General features: G+C 43.2%; 1 protein-coding gene across 1 annotated transcript in view; it reads left to right on the top strand.

Annotated features, from left to right (window-relative positions):
* LOC310824249 (Friend leukemia integration 1 transcription factor-like) overlaps positions 1–17881 on the top strand; it is a gene marked incomplete at both ends in the record, with an annotated part of 60025 nt that overhangs the window by 26495 nt on the left and 15649 nt on the right. The window contains 2 exons of the mRNA XM_083697087.1: positions 10790–10993; positions 15965–16033. Coding sequence (XP_083553213.1) covers positions 10790–10993; positions 15965–16033 — 273 coding nt within the window. The remainder of the gene's footprint in view (positions 1–10789; positions 10994–15964; positions 16034–17881) is intronic.

Below are 17881 nucleotides of genomic sequence, written 5' to 3'. Positions count from 1 at the left end.
TAAAATGGTATCTCTACCTATTATGGTATGTTTACTTTGTCTATTATATATTAACACAGTCCCACCAATTATATGTCTTTTGTTATTTTATTCAAATTCGTCCTCTTTCATTGATATTAAATCCCCAAAATAGATTACATGAAATAAAATACAACAACCCTTAACATACACATACAAATATCAAAATGTAAATGGTAAAGACTGTAAACCTCAATTAAAATAAATAAAACCTATACTAAAGCCGGCAAAGACAACTACGACACAATACCAAGTCCAGTGTGTTGCAGGCCTGGCGCGTGTAGCTTGAGTGCGTAGTAGCTCACCCTAAAATGGCGGCTCCTTCACTCCCACGAGCTAGACGACACATCAAACTCCCAGTTCCGTAAGCCGGCAGCCTCGCGAAGCTCCTCTCTCGGCAACCTGGGTAGTTCTCTCCAACGGCAGGACTCTTTGGTACTACTGTCTCTCCCGGTGGCTATCGACGTTTGGAACTCCCTTGTTGGTCGAACACACAGCCCATAAGCCTCCGAAGGAAAAACTAGCTATCTCACTTCTGAGCTAGGCTAGGCTAATCCAGTTGGTTGACCGTCGGAACGGTTACTCCTCTACAGAGAAAGTGTTCCTAAACAGGTCATACGCCGAACGTAGTAATTTGTAGAGTTCACGGGTTGTGTACTCGCATTACCTTGTTCTAAACAAGAAATAAGTGGGCTACCTATTTCCACACTATTAGATTTCACAGCCAGCAGTATATTACATCCGTTCTCTTTCTTCGCCTTCTCCCAACTAACGTCTCCTTCTCCTCCACCTGACACCTGACCTCCAACTCACTTTTTCATTGGCTTATGAAAATAAACAAAATGCACAAACGTTATATTTGAATATTTTCTCACAGAAATCAAAAGTAAATTCTTTTACAATATTGCCAGCATTGTGAACATAGTATAGAATAAAACAAAATACATTTCACATCATGTAAATAATTCAACACATGAACTTAACCCATGAAACTCTATTCATTTTGCACAATATCCAATACCAAACATAGTAATAGTTTTACCCTTTTTAGTCCTATGTATTCTATTAATGAACTTATTCTATATATACTATTTATTAATTAATGAACTTTTAATAGTTAGGCCTAATTTCCATAGGGCTACATTAGAGCTTATCATTTATGATGGCACATACTTTCTCTCTCACTCTTTGTCTGTCGGTCTTGGACCCTAACCCTGTCCACGGGACATTCCAGAATTGGATGACATTTTCTGTCCCATCCATGAAATTTCAAATAATCCATGTACAAAATACTAAAACATGCACTTGTTGTGTAAATTATACTTGTCCTGAGACAAAATGTAAATATAGTTGTCGAAAAAGTGGTCAACATATTTTAAATAATTGTAATTATGCACTGAAGTTGTGTCCCACAAAATCCGCGTAACCCTGTTACCGAAACCTATTTAGCCTGGCAGAGGAAGAGACAGTGAGTCACATGACACAGAGGAAATGACATCATCAAGCCATTTGCTAACACCAAGGTAAGTCCTCTCTTCTATTTTTCATATTTTTCCAATCTTTTCAGCCTTGATTGAGTGTGTCACTCTAACCAACGCAACCCTATTACTCATATTATCAGAATAAGACAAATGAATTTCAAAGTTTTCTTTCTTTATTTTGATAACTAAGTTTGTCCTTGACCTTGACAGTAACATTTACATTCCACAGCTAGCATCTATTCCTGAGGTAAAAGCTAACATTAGCATTGATTTGCAACCCTGTTACTGTAATTAGAGTAACAGGGTTGCACTACAGTAACAGGGTTGCATCTCCTTCAGTTCACTCAGAAGGGACAATCTATTATCTATCGTAAAATTATATGTGTATGTATAATTTAGCATAATCTACATGTTTTAAATGTATTACCGTATTTTCCAGAATATGTCTTTTTTTTCCTTTTATTGCCACCAGGTAGCCTAAGCATGTTGAGGTTGCAACAACTACCTGGATGGGATTATTAACTCAAAATGAACTCAACTGTGTTTAAATCATGTTCAGATCATTTTCAATACGTTAATAGACATTTTAAAAATTTTAAATTGATTTCTACAGAGTTCTTGCACACCATTGAGCGCTGCTGAAAAGCAGAGGCACTACCGTGCCAGGCGTGATGCTGATGAACAGAGGAGACAGTAGTACTTAGAAAAAGAGAAAGAGAAGTGGAGGAAAGACGTAGAAACAGGGAAGAAGAAAAGGCAAAAAGACCACAGTGTGAGAGTGCAGCGTGCCCAGCGAAAAAAGTTGAAAGAGGCTCATAAGTAATGCCAGGAAAAAGGTACTTGAAGGATTAAACACCCCTCTAGTCATTGTACCGTCCACAATGAAGCTCCACCAGGTGATCACTCTTTCAACTGGGAAAATTCTCAACCGCGACGTCAGCTGCATGTGTTCTGCAACAGGGAATCTGGAGTGTGATAGCCAAAAAAACAAGTGCTTCAGCTGTAATCCCCCACTTGACCACACAGAAGACCCCATACACAGGACACCAAAAGAAGTGCAGTGGCACAGTCCAGAGGTTGTGGGGAAATGGTGTGCCCTGGTGTACGACCACACCACCTACCCAGGGATCATCCAAGAGGTGAATGATACCCACTGCCAGGTGAAATGTATGCATAGCGTGGGGGAAAAACGTTTTTTCTGGCCGACGAGGGACGATCTCCATTGGCATCCCTTAGAGGATGTGCTGACCCTCATTCCTCCCCCAGAGAACGTTACCTCACGCTACATGGCCATCGCAAGAGAGGTATGGGATATTCAGCCACGAAAATTAAATCAGCTTTCTAAAATATTGATTAGTTCATGACTATTTTTGATATGCTCATTCATTTTAATGCCAGGTTGTCGGCCTACTGTAATATGACTATTTTTTATGTTTGTCCATTGAATATTTGATCAGATCCAGTTTGTGGTCTTGTTGACATTTATCATTCCTACTCATCCTGTTGATCCTTCATCGAAAAGATATATAAAATATTATTAAACAACATTCCTGTGGTCCTGAGTATTTATTTGTCACATTTATGTCATGATCTACAATCAAAAGTAATGTATCCATTCAACCCTGTTACTTTGAGCAACCCTGTTACCATATAATTTTTATTAAAAGAATCTTAAATGATTTTCTCAGCTCACAAGGGTTTAACATATTGTCCTTTTAATAGTTTGAATGATTATATGCATAATGTATTTGAGCAAATATTTGAAAATAAATACTGAAATTAGTAAAAAAATACAAAAAAAAAACCTGTGACTACATAGATTTCAAAAGTTGCTTAAATGAATATAAATCAAGTCTTATCTGAAATTAAATGAGTATTCAATGTGAATGTGACTTTCTTTACTTAATGGTAAATGATTTATTAAACAATATTTTAAAATATATTTTTTCAGGTTCCTGAGTAGTCGTAAAAGGGTTGTGCCAAGCATAGCACACAACAAATAAAACATCTCATAAAAAGTGTACCTTTGATGCCTAAACTGGACAAATCAAATTATTTAATGGTTTATTACCCGTTTTTCTTTTCAGAAAATGATAAAATAAAGGGTACATTTTTCAAAAGTGTTGATGCCTAAATTGTCCTCCAATTCTGGAATGACCCCCACCATTCAAGTGGCAGATAGCAGTATCAGGTATCGCTGAGGCCCCTTATTCATTGTTCGCATATGGTGACTAGACAGACCTGTTTGATTAGCATTATCATTGATCAAATTTCGTTACATAATCCCCTCTTAAACCTTAATCAAACTAAAAGCAATTGAGAAAGGTTTAAAGATAAAATTTGAAGACAATCCTGCACATTGGGCACTTCAATTGGTCAATGCATGGAATCACAATTCTTTAGTATCTTTGTTGAGTATCTCTATGATGAGTTGAATTCAGTTGGAATGGTGATTTTACACCTTTCATCCTTATCCCAGTTGGAAGCAGTATTCTGTTAACGTGTCCATAAAAGTAAAATTCTAACTTTGTGTTGATTCATTTCATGGCTCGTCACATTCAACAAGAATGCATTGATCAAAATTGGCAAAGAAAAAAAAAAAGAAAAAAAAATAGCATAAAGAGCAATCCCAGAGTATGTTGTGATCTTTAAAGACATTGCTCCCAGTCTAAAAATGGTGTGTGCAGAGGTGGAAAGTGGTTTCTGCTCCTTGTATTGACATGACGGCAAATCATTGGTCAAGGGCTTTGTCAGTCAATGCCTTCAACAGCCAAGCAGTCAAGTCGTTGATCAAGGGCTTTGTCAGTCAATGCAGATAGGAGAGTTCTCATGTGATTGATTAGCAGTCCCAGACACTCCCTTATCCTAATATCTGTAGAGACATAGTCAACTTCCTATGTAGAATCCCCCCTTGATGCTTTTATGATCTGGTTCATGGCTCGTACATCTGAAAAAACATAAAGTGTAGTATTTATTCTTATTCTTATTCTTATTTAAGATGCATTTGTCAGCATGATACCATTGTATCTTGGTATTTTCTTCCCCTTCTTTATTCTAACTTTCAAATTTCCCTCCCCACAAGTGTCCACAATTTCATGTGATCCTGTCCAATTTGCATTCCATTGTTCTTTTTGGAGGTAGCTCTTGACCAGCTCTTGGTCTCCTCTCTCATGAGCATTGTGTTTCACACCATCATCATCCAGGACTTTGTCCTCCACATGGTTCTGATCATTTTGTGGAATTGTGATGTCACCAAATCCTTGATTGGTTCTGGTCATGTTCCCATGTTGGGGTGAATCATTGGCATTTCACTGCAGTTCATGTAGGCTGGTACCAGTACCTTTACTGATGAATCAGAATCAGAATCAGAATAATTTTATTTGGACAAGTATATTTGCACATACAGGAAATTGACTTGGTGAGGTTGGTGCGTGGACATAAAAAACAAATAGCAAATATTGACAAGAATATTACAAAATGTGTAAGTATAAAATGTACAAAATTGCAAAGTATGAACAAAAATAACACATTTACAAAAAAGAGCAGCAGAACAATACATCTTGTAGGCACAAGAGGCTGTGAAATGGTTGTGGGGCATGTACACTATAAATTAGAATCATTTTAAATAATTATAAATTACACTGTCAGTGCGTTGTTTGTGTGACAGGTTGAGGGGGGGGGTCAGAGAGAGGCAGGGGGCTTGGTTGTGAGCCTCACTGCCATCGGGAAGAAACAGGTGTTCAGGTGGCGCAATGTTTTAGTATTGATTAACCGGAACCTTTTGCCGATGGAAGTCTCTGGAAGAGGTGATGACCAGGATGGGAAGGATCAGCGATGATCTTTCCTGCTCTCTTACTGGTCCTGGAGTGGAGCAGGTCCAGGAGAGATGGCAGGTTGCAGCCGATGACCTTCTCGGCTGACCGAATGATCCGCTGCATTCTGCCTTTGTCCTTGGCAGTGGAGGCAGCAAACCAGACAGTGATTGATGAGCTGCCGCAGGAAGAACATCCTCTGCTGGGCCTTCTTGATGGTGGAGGTGATGTTCTCCGCCCACCTGAGGTCCTTTGAAATGATTGTCCTCAGGAATCTGAATGACTCCACAATGTTAACTGGGGAGTCACACATGATGAGGGGGGCGGTTGGGGCTGGGCTTCTCCTGAAGTCTACTACCATCTCTACAGTTTTTAGGGCGTTCAGCTCCAAGTAGGCGGCCTCATCACCGTTGGAGATTAATCCAATGAGGGTAGTGTCATCCGCAAACTTCAGGAGTTTGACAGAAGGGTGGCTAGAGGTGCAGCTGTTAAGAGTAGAGGAGAGAGCACACAGTGATCCACCTGCAGGTGGGCTCAGGCACGCTCAGCTGGGATAGCTTGTCCTGGAGGAGAGCTGGGGCGATAGTGTTAAATGCAGAGCTGAAGTCCACAAACAGGATCCTGGCGTAGGTGCCGGGGGAGTCTAGGTGCTGTAGGATGAAGTTTCCATGGCCTTTTTAAATGCAGTTTTGATAGTCCTGCAGAGCTCTTTCAGAATCACTGGGTGTTGCTGTTTTTGATGTTTTCTGGCTGCACGCCTCCGTTGGCCCAGCAATATCTCTGTGTGTGTTTTTCTACAATTGTGACGTTTGTTTCTGTGATTAACTTTCTTGTCACCTTCCTTGGTGACTATTGCTGATACTTTCCACTTCTGACTTGGAGAGCTTTGTGTTGTTTCATACCAGCTACTAACTACGTCCACTGCAAAAGTCCAATTTCCCTCTTTTTGCTTTAGGTTCAGTGCAAGTTTGGTGGCTTCATTAATGTATGAACCATACTGTTGCATGGCCAGGGCCAGGAAAGCTGGATCACTTCTTTGGGGATTTAGACTCCCAGAATTTCTTGTGTAGCAGGAAAACTTCTCACGTAGGCTGAGTCTTTTCAGGTAGGCTGCAGGATTCTCACTCCTCATTGGTGTTGTGTTTTAAGTCCCAAGTTTGGTTGTGGATTACCAATAAGAGTCATCAGTGCAATTTTCTCTGTTGAGCAGTTGCCCACACTCTATTTGCAGGTCTTCTGATACTCAGGCAACAAGTCCACAAAATCCACAGGAACAGTCAATTGCAGAATTTAACAGTCAAAGTCAAAGTCAAAGTGGCTTTATTGTCAATTCTTCACATGTCAAGACATACAAAGGAATCGAGAGGACGTTTCTCACTCTCCCACGGTGAGACAGATAAAGTGCCCAGGCACAACAGATAACACATACTAAAAGTAAAACATTCAATAAAAATAATTTAAACAGTGCAAAAAGAGCAGTCAGTAAAGACAGTAAAGTCAGTAAAATAGCAGCCAAATACTGTGTATTATGTATAAAAAAATAATAGTGCAATAGTGCATTGTAGCAATAGAATAGTGGATTGTCCAGAGTCCGTGTGTTTTGGGGGGGGGGGGGGGGGCTGAAGGGTTGGGAGGGGGGGGGTGGTTTCAGCTTCCTGACAGCTAGGAGGATGTGGCTGGGGGAAGTGAGGGGAGAGAATTTAGCTTCCTGACAGCTTGGGGTATGAAGCTTTTCGTGAGTCTGGTGGTGTGGGCACGGAGGCTCCTATACCTTCTTCCAGAAGGCAGGAGGCTGAACAGACTGTGTGCGGGGTGGCTTGCGTCGCTCACAATCGAGGTAGCTTTTCGGGTGAGGCGGGTGGAGTAAGTCTCTTGCAGGGAAGGGAGTGGGGCACCAATGATCTTAGCAGCTGTGTTCACAATGCGTTGCAGTGCTTTCCTACTGTGTTCGGTGCAGCTACCGCCCCACACAGTGATGCAGCTGGACAGGATGCTTTCAATGGTGCCTCGGTAGAATGTTGTCAGGATCGGTGTGGGAGCTTTCGCTCGCTTCAGCTTGCGGAGGAAGTAGAGGCGCCGCTGGGCTGTCTTCGCCAGTGATGCGGTGTTGGTGGTCCAGGAGAGGTCCTCACTGATGTGCACCCCCAGGAATTTGGTGCTGCTCACTCTCTCCACAGCAGCACCATCGATGGTCAGTGGTGGGTGTTCGGTGTGCCCTCTCCGGAAGTCGACCACAATCTCCTTCGTTTTGCTGACATTCAGCAGGAGGTTGTTGTCTCTGCACCACGTGGTCAGAAGGTTGACCTCCTTTCTATAGTGGGTCTCGTCGTTCTTGGAGATGAGACCCACCAGAGTTGTGTCGTCCGCAAACTTCACCATGTGATTGGTGCTGTGGGTTGATGTGCAGTCGTGAGTCAGCAGGGTGAAGAGCAGGGGACTGAGCACACAGCCTTGGGGGGCCCCTGTGCTGAGTGTGATGCTGCTCGAGGTGTTGTTGCCGACTCGTACTGCCTGTGGTCTCTCGCTGAGGAAGTCCAGCAGCCAGTTGCAGAGGGAGGTGTTGAGCCCCAGCTGGTCCAGTTTGCAGATCAGTTGTTGCGGGATTATGGTGTTAAATGCTGAGCTAAAGTCTATGAAAAGCATTCTCACATATGAGTCTGCTTTTTCCAGGTGGGTGAGGGCTGGGTGGAGAGCAGAGCAGATTGCGTCCTCTGTGGAACGTTTTGCTCGGTATGCAAACTGAAAGGGGTCCAGGGTGGGGGGGAGGATGGACTTAATGTGAGACATGACTAGCCGTTCAAAGCACTTCATGATGATGGGGGTCAGTGCTACCGGGCGATAGTCATTGAAGCAGGATGGAGCGGATTTCTTTGGCACAGGTATGATGATGGAGGTCTTGAAATGTGATGGGACAGCAGCTTGACGCAAAGAAGTGTTAAAGATGTCCGTGAAGACATCCTTAAGCTCCTCTGCGCAGTCCCTCAGCACACGGCCTGGGATGTTGTCTGGGCCTGTTGCTTTGCGGGGGTTGATGGTAGAGAGTGTCCTCTTCACACTGGCAGCAGACAGGCACAGGACCTGATCGTGGGGGGGGGGTGGAGTTTTCTGTGGGCTTGTAGTGTTTGTTGCTTCAAACCGTGCAAAGAAGCTGTTGAGGTTGTTGAGCAGAGAGATGTTGTTGTCGCAGGTCTGTGGCGCGGGCTTGTAGTCCGTTATGGTCTGAATGCCCTGCCACAGGCTCCGCGTGTCTCTGCTGTCCTTGAAGTGGCAGGTAATCTTATTTGTGTAGTCCAGTTTTGCTTTCTTGATGCCACGGGACAGGCTGGCTCTCGCTGTTCTTAGGCCATTTTCATCCCCGGCTCTGAAGGCTTTGTCTCTGGCCCTCAGCAGCCGATGGACAGCCCCTGTCAGCCATGGCTTCTGGTTAGCCCGAGTGATGATGGTCTTTTTGTGGGTCACATCATCAGAGCACTTACGGATGTAAGAGAGGACAGTGTCTGTAAGCTCCTCATTGTCCGTATGGTTGTTCTGTGTGGCTGCTTGCTTGAACATGTCCCAGTCTGTTGTTGCAAGACAGTCCTTGAGAGCAGACCTGGACCCCTCCGGCCACACAGTTATCTCTTTCCGGACCGGTTTTCCGACTTTCACTCTGGGCCTATATGCTGGCATTAGCATGACAGTGATGTGATCAGAGAGTCCGATGTGGGGGAGGCCTTGTATGCTCCTTTGTGGGAAGTGTAGACCAAGTCCAAGGTGTTTTCCCCTCTTGTTGGGAAATTGACATGCTGATGGAGTTTTGGTAGGACAGTCTTAAGGTCAGCATGATTAAAATCTCCAGCGAGGATGGTAAATCCATCTGGGTGTGCTGTCTGTTGTTCTGTCTTGATCATCCAAACCATGATCATCCAAACCATCCAAACCATTTGCTGTACCTAGCCTCTGTAATTCTGCCAAGCATGTGCGTGGATCAGAGGACCCATCCCACTGCCCTACACATTTGCTGCAGACTTATGCTTAACTTCTGGATTCCTCTCACTTCTGGCCCAAAGGCACTTCTGGCATTTTTCCAGTTGCTTGGTAAGTGATACATTCAAAGCGTTGCACTCAGTTAATCTGTTTTTCAGAGAAGTCACTTGATGGCACAGGGTAATGCTATTCTCTGCTACCAATCGTCGTTCATCCTGTTCAGCATATGTTTCCAGACGACTTTTTGCGTTGGGGTTAACCCAACATACTCAATGGCCCATTCCATCATATTAGGTTCTAAGTACACTCTAGTACAATATACCTACGGTGGCAATTTAACACAAGGACACAGGATAGATATAGGATACCCTGCTGGTTCTTATCTGAAAAGCCCAGTTCCTTTACAAATCCACCTCCCACTTAAACCCCAGTATAGTTTTCTAACTTTACAGTGTAAGCAGGTCAAAATCATCCATCCATCAGATGCAAGGAGAAGTCTTGAAAAAACTCCTAAATCTAACTTTTCCTATATTGCTTATTTTTTCACCCAAAGTGGATGAAACTTTTACACGTTTAAGTAGCCTCAACGGGATAAATTTCCACTTTTTAGAATGCAATGAAATCTTACAAGGTTCCTCGTTTCTTTGTTCATCGAAAGGTGTTTCAGAATAAAGGAAGGTTCTGGTTGTTAAATCCTTCTCAGTGTTCCTGGATTGAAGAAGGAATTGTTTTGTCTTGAGTTTGTGAAGAAGACTCCTACTCCAAGCGTCCCCCCTTGTCGGCTGATGCTGGCTCGCCAATTATGTAGGAATTTCGTCCTTGTGAAATAAAATGTCCTGCAGTTCCAAAAGCGTTCAGTCAAGTAACAAGTTTATTGTCCAAGCAAAATTGTGTTGTATGGTACACCGAGTAATGAAAGGCAGCTCAAATGCAACTACATGTTTGAGAGACACACATTTTATACAAGAGACCCCAAAGGTGTGGTGACCTGAAAGTGGGTGTGGTTTACAATATTCTTTTGTCCACCATTCAAGTGGTTTATTCATTGTTTGCATATGGTGACTAGACAGACCTGTCTGATTAGCATTATCATTGACCACATTTCCTTATACCTGCTTCAGACTGGGTGATGGATCAAAGGGGTAAAACATTACAAGAGCTGAGGAAAAACTCAATTCTTGGTTCAGACCACACAGCTGGACCCAGAGTATGGACTTGTTCTGCTGCCTGATTACACCAAGTAAAAGATTCCTTAAACACAGAAGTTGTCACTGTCCTCTTATTTTTGTACACCTCCAACTCTTGTCCTGGAGAGCTACTGGGTGTGCAGGCTTTTGTTCCAGCATAGCACTAACACACCTGATTAAATAAAATGTGTCCAAACCATGATACATTGATTAGCTTGTGTGTTCGTGCTGGGCTGTGCACCCACTAGCTCTTCAGGACCAGAGTTGAAGAACCATGCAGTCAACATGACATACATCAAACATCTCTCTCCTTGTGTCCCATCAGATCCATCGCTGTGGTCCCAGGACCATGTCCATCAGTGGGTAGAGTGGGCCATCAAGGAGTATGGCCTGCTGGAGATTGACACTGCCATGTTCCAGGACGTAGACGGCAGGGAGCTGTGTAAGATGAGCAAGGACGACTTCCTCCGACTCACCACCATGTACAACGCTGAAGTCCTGCTCTCTCATCTCAATTACCTCAGGGAAAGTAAGTTTGCTCAGCATCAAAAGGCAACAAATAGCAGAAGGCAATAAGATAAATTAAGAAATCAATGAATCCAGCACGTAATGGTAATATATTTTGGAAATATAAGTTTTTTTTTTTACCTTCTCCCTACCTTTCCCAGTCAATTGTCTGTAACATGCTAGACCATGGCTGCCTGGGTCTTTCATACAGTGCAGAGGAGGTATACAAATCAAACAGATTTGGCAGTGTGTCTCTTCTGTTTTTGGACTAAGGGTGAAAATGCCCAACCAAGGAGAATAACATGACTCACTGTGTTTTGTCACCATAGTCATCATATTACAGTCGCCAAACAATGATGCAGCTAGCCTTACTGGATTTTTTTTTAAGATAACCATCAACTCCTTAACAGTGCCTTAGTCCACATAAGGCCACAGTCAGATGAAGCCCAGGTGCATTGCCTCAGAAACCAAGTGAGGCCTATGTGTTCAGCACAGCATGGAACTTTTATCCATAATTTACAATGGAGGCAACTTGGCTGATTCTTTTCGAGGGCTTTCTGTACGTTATGACCTCACGTTTTGGCAGCAGGACGCGGCTGTAAAGAAACAAGGTTTATCCACACCAATATGCAAATGTCAGAAAGACAGACAGCATCTGGTATGGTTGATCATCTAAACATTTTATAATTCAGGTTTTATGGATATCCCCTGTATTTCAGGGGGTTGGTGGATGGCCATTATGAAGCATGTGAAGGCATAATGTAAGAGGTTGTCCACCAATCAGTTACCTTACTCTTGAAGTCAACCAGTAAATATTCCTCTGGATATCCCACAATCCTTGTCTGACTGTTAGCTTCTGATTCTATTTACTGTCTGACTGTTAGCTTCTGATTTATGTACTGCTCTTCAGAATAGCAACTGCTACTGCAAATGTCATGACATGGAGCAGGGTGGAGTCCCTGATGGGTTGACTCATTTTAACGGTGCTTTTAAAAAATTGTGATGAGCCTTGCTGTGATGTAATGGAAACTTTAACAGTGTCAACAGTTTTCTCTGTGTGTTGTGTCTGGGCATGGGGATGGCTGTTGTGAGTATAACGGCCCCATTGTGTTGAGCAACGGGAGGCTCTGTGCCGCCAGGCCCTCTCCACAACACAGTTTTCATTTGGGACGGTTGAAAGAGATGTTTCAGAATCCGCTGTTCAGCAATTGAAATTGCTTTGGACCCTTTCCCAAGCCAAAGCGACAAATGCTCTCATCCTGTGCCTCAACTGACCAGTTGCAGCCGGCCCTTTGAGAGTTGAGCGGAGTATATTGACGCAGGGTGGCCGGAGGTGGGAAGAACTGGGTTACTAAAGGCACGTTAGAAAGGGAAGGGGAGGTTTGATGGTTTATCCCAAACCTGGGGGCTGCAGATTTGAAACTGAAGCCAATCTCTTTCTCCCTGCAGCACAAACAAACACAATCACAGACTAGCAGCAACCCCGTCCAGAATGGAGACCTCTGGCTTCACTCACAAGCATACAGCTAAGCCCCAGACACAGAGAGAGGCAGGCCCTGGAAGAATTTAGTGATTACAGGCTGTGTAATGTCTTCCACCCCCTCCTCCCCCCCAACATGACGGTCTTCTGCAAACTGCAATCATATCATACACATATGTGTACATCATGTATGTTGGGGTCTGTTTATTGAAACTCTGATTAACATAGGCTTCTGATTAACAGAGGCTTCCCCTCCCTACCGTAACAGCACACGCCTCTGTCCTAATACTCATGTCTAATAATATAACGTCTAATAAATACACTCGTCAGGCATTCCAACCATATCTGAATCTTTGTCTCTAGTTGCAAATTGTAATAAGGGTGTGCATTATTTTGGCCTCATTGTAGGTAACTTTTTTTTTTTTAAGCGCTGGCCGCCAATGTGCTTTCAATTTGGGTTGCAATTTGAGAATTTGTTCAAATTAGTCTGTCAGGGAGGGATTGTGGACTGTTTGCTTTATTGCACCCATGTAGGTCGGTTTGATACCACATGTGCTACAACAGAGCACAGACAAATCTCAGACAAGCAGAGACCGTATCCACTGACTAGAAGGGAGGGAGAGAAAGAGAGGGGAAGCATTTTATTGAAGTGCGTGGAAATGGCCCGAAGTGGCCATGATTGAGTGCTATAGGAGAATAGCAATAGTTTTGTATCCCAGCTGTCCTTGCTCTTTGTAACTGGATGGATTTACAGGGAGGGAGTGGGGAGGAGATGATAAGTCTGGGCTCCTGCACTGTTGCTGCTGCTGCCTGCTCCAGAGTGGGGGACATTCTCAAGCCCTCAATAGTTTATGCAGACCATAAACATCTGGACTTGAGGACTGGGGAGGAAAAGGAAGTCTGGAGTTCTCTCTCTCACAGTCACTCTCTCACTGGCTAGGTTATTATTGAGCTCCCCCTGCATTAGTTCTTTCTATTGGCATATTAGCACTGGAGTGGAGGGGCTCAGCAGCTTGGCTGTCTGCCTCTGCTGTTGCATTACCATTACACAGCCTTCAAACCCAGGTAAACAGTGTAGGCATTTTTTTACATTTTTACATTTTAGACATTTAGCAGATGCCTTTATCCATATCCTTTTTTTTTTTTTACAGTAGAGAAACTGGGGGTAGTGGGGATGAAGAGGTCTTTAGGAGGGACAGTCAAGATGTAGCCTGAATAGATGGGTCTTCCGTCTACGGTGGGAGGTAGGTAATGACTCTGCAGTCCTGACAGCAGTGGGAAGCTTGTTCCACCACCAGGGCGCCAGGACAGTGAAAAGCCATGACCGAATAGCACGACCACTGCATCCACGTAGAGGTGGCAGTGCCAGGCGGCCAGCCGAGGAGGAAGAGCGGAGTGATCAGGCAGGGGTTTGGGGGCTGACCATTGCTTGTAAGTAGGGAGGGGCTGTTCCCTTTGTCGCCCGGTAGGCGGGCACCAGGGTCATGAATCTAATGCGAGCTGCTACCGGGAGCCAGTGAAGGGTGCGAAGGAGGGGGGTGACATGGGAGAATTTGGGGAGATTGAACACCAGACGGGCGGTAGCATTCTGGATGAGCTGCAGAGGTCTGATGGCGGAGGCGGGGAGCCCGGCCAAGAGTGCTTTGCAGTTGTCAAATGCACATTGCAAACCCCAGGTAAAACAGTAGCCCAAAACATTAATTTGAAACGGATGGAACATAGCCAAGTCCGCCACTGTTCATAGAACAGGAAGAAAATAAATAGAAAGAAAATAAAACTGCTATTTGAGATATTATGTCATATAACAGACTCTGAGCAGATGTGGCATGAGGAGGCTGAACATTACCCAGTCCTCCCACTGTGCAGTCAAATTACTGGGATGTGTTTGTTTTCAAAAGGGGGAAGAGCGTGTCTAAATAAATAGGCGATGCAGCCAAGCCTCCCTCACCCAAAGTGTTAGTGTTGCCGTGTTTCTCTATCTCTCTCTCTAGTTGTAGGCCTGCCTTTCTCTGTGGTATTGGCTCGTGTTTTTCTCAGCAACTCTGCCTCTTTGCCTGTCTGGGGCAGCCCACATGTGGAACGCAGTAGGGGAAGGGTTAACCCCCACCCTGTTCTTCGACAACCCCCACCCACCCACCCACCCACCCACTCCTCTCCCTCTCTCTCTCTTTCTCTCCACCCCCTCTGAGGATGGATCAGTGGCACGCCTGCCCCGTGCACTTACACCCTGCATGTGGGATTATTTTTGCATGGGGAGCTGCGTTTGATTGCTGTGCAGGGACCCTGCCTCACACAATGCCTCCCCTGTTCAGCAGCCCCTAGATCCAAACCAGGGCCAGAAGTTTGAGGGTGGCTAGGGCTGGGTTGGGGTGGGATGGTGTGGGGGTTAGAATATGTACAGTGGGGGAAATAATTATTTGATCCCCTGCTGATTTTGTTAGTTTGCCCGATTACAAAGAAATGAGCGGTCTATAATTTTTATGGTACTTTTATTTTAACAAATAGAGACAGAATATCAACAAAGAAGTCAAGGCTTTTGCTTGGCAATTTCTCATTTCTTTGTAATCGGGCAAACTAACAAAATCAGCAGGGGATCAAATAATTATTTCCCCCCACTGTATGTAGAGCGCCCCACCTCCCCCATACCTCCCAAACAACAGACCCCAAGCCTGCCATGGGCACCCTCCAAAATGAGAAAAAGGCATCCAGCAGAAGCAGCAAGAAAAGCTGCTGTAAACTATTCATTATTCATCTCTTTTCTCCATTCAGAAAAGGGTTTCTTCCCACCAGCACCTCCCCTTAGCAGGCTTTGCGTTAAATCTTATGCTCCCCATGTAGCAGTAGTAGTTGTTTTCTCAGTGCATTTTTTGATCTGTTTTTCCACCCACTGATTTATGCCCCGGGGCAGCTAAAATTAAGAGAGCGTTTTGGTGCTACCCAGGGTGCCTGTGTAAGCACTGACAATGAAGAGTTATGCTCCATAAGGTGAAATGAATAGCCAGCCATGTGCATAGGCTTGCTTCTTTGACTTTATTAATCTGAAGTAAATGTTTTAATTGTTGACTACAGCAGTCTAAGGATAGAGAATTATATATCCAATACTTATTTTATTCTATATTGAACAGACATATAATTATGGTTTTAAGACATAAACCTGAGAAGCATCTCAAATTTAGTTGTGATCTACTTCATTCCTTGTCTTTTTACTTCCACCTGCTGGATATTGGTCACTGTTACTTCACTGTGAAATCCTAAAGCCCCAAACATCATACTAGCCAACAATGACTTGTGGAAAATACAAATTTGAATATACATTACTTTATTATAAGCTATCATGATATAGGTTACTATAATATTCATACACTGGTGGATTGGTGAATAAGAACAAAGCACAGAATTGATTCTTCATGGGTTTTGTCTACAGTATTTTGTGTGCGTAATGCCTCAACACATAGGTACATGTAAGTTCCAGATCCTACACCTCTGACATTCCATCAATCTGGCATGTTGCAGGTAGCTCATCATTATCCTACAACACTCCATGTCACACAGACCAGTCTCCATGCCTGGCTGCCAAAGAAGGTAGGAGCACCACAATCTTCCATACACTAAATCTGGGAAACTGCTCTGAATTTTAGAAGGCCTTTTACTTTGGTTTCACTTTTCATAGTGACGAAGGAGAAACATAAACCATCTATGGTTACTCATCATGGGAGCGTAGCTACCTCTGTTATATTTACATGCTGTTTGTCTTTTTCAGTGGATTCTTTAGCTGTCTTAGATCAAATAAACTGTCTGTATCCATCACATACGTAGTCATTTCTGATGTAGTAAGAATGGCCTATCAGACACATGTTTGCCTTCATTTTCTATGAGCTAGTTGTTTATAATGCATCATGAATGTACTTTGATTGTCTATTTTCACCCCATAATGCATTATAAGCCTGCGAAATGCAAATACTCCTTTCAATAGCCATGATGGTAACACTTTACATTGCGGTCCTCTTTGTAAAGGGTTCATACATTTATAAAAAAAAAATAAAAAAAAATTATAACTCATTAGTTTAGATTGTTCAATATTCACTTGGTGCTTGCCAAATAGGAAGCTTGCAATTAGGCATTAATGCTTTATAAATGCACTTATTAATGCTTTCCTGTAAATGCTTTGAAAACTAACCCTGATGTGAAGTCATGCAACACATGCAGTGGTTGCACAATTAAGAAATTGTATTTACTAGTTTTTACACTCGATGTGTCTAATTAATGTACTCTATCTATGCCTCTATCCTACAATTACCATCATGATTACTCTCATTCGATAGGGACTCTCCACTTATTGATTAATTCCTGGTATGGCAAGACCTCATTGGACAACAGCGATAGCAGACCAGTTTTTTCCTCATTGCTTTTAAATAGGAGCAACACAAAGTTTGCCCAAATATGACAATAGGACAGTGCAGGTTATCCAAGCCTCTCTGGGTACACATTTATAATAATTGAAAACATTTTGAAAATGGATTAATTAAAAACAACAATAATATTTCATGACAATTGTCTATAATAATACTGTAATATTTCTCTAGCATTTGTTCTTATTTTGGCTCCAAAGGTTGGATTTAAAATTAAACAATTACAATGAGTTTAAAGTATAGATTCTCAGCTTTTATTTGATGGTACAGTGGGGGAAATAATTATTTGATCCCCTGCTGATTTTGTTAGTTTGCCCGATTACAAAGAAATGAGCGGTCTATAATTTTTATGGTACTTTTATTTTAACAAATAGAGACAGAATATCAACAAAGAAGTCCAGAATAAACACATTATATAAAGTTATAAATTCATTTGCATTTGATCGAAGGAAATAAGTATTTGATCCCCAAGCAAAACATGACTTAGTACTTGGTGGAGAAACCCTTGCTGGCAAGCACAGAAGTCAGACGTTTCTTATAGTTGGTCACCAGGTTTGCACACATCTCAGGAGGGATTTTGGTCCACTCCTCTTTACAGATCCTCTCCAAATCCTGAAGGTTTCAAGGCTTTTGCTTGGCAACTCAAAGCTTCAGCTCCCTCCACAAATTTTCGATAGGATTAAGGTCTGGAGACTAGCTAGGCCACTCCATGACCTTAGTGTGCTTCTTCTTGAGCCACTCCTTTGTTGCCTTGGCTGTATGTTTTGGGTCATTGTCATGCTGGAAGACCCATCCACGACCCATCCTCAGTGCTCTGGCTGAGGGAAGGAGGTTCTCGTCCAAGATCTTATGGTACATGGCCCCGTCCATTGGCCACTCAATGCAGTGAAGTCGTCCTGTACCCTTAGCAGAGAAACAACCCCAAAGCATAATGTTTCCACCTCCGTGTTTGACGGTGGGGATGGTGTTCTTGGGATTGTTCATTCAGCATTTCTCTCCCTCCAAACACGACGAGTCGAAT

The sequence above is a fragment of the Argentina silus genome, assembly GCF_951799395.1.
Source record: "Argentina silus genome assembly, chromosome: Y".
Taxonomy (NCBI): Eukaryota; Metazoa; Chordata; class Actinopteri; order Argentiniformes; family Argentinidae; genus Argentina; species Argentina silus.
This window is presented reverse-complemented; position numbering and strand designations above follow the sequence as displayed.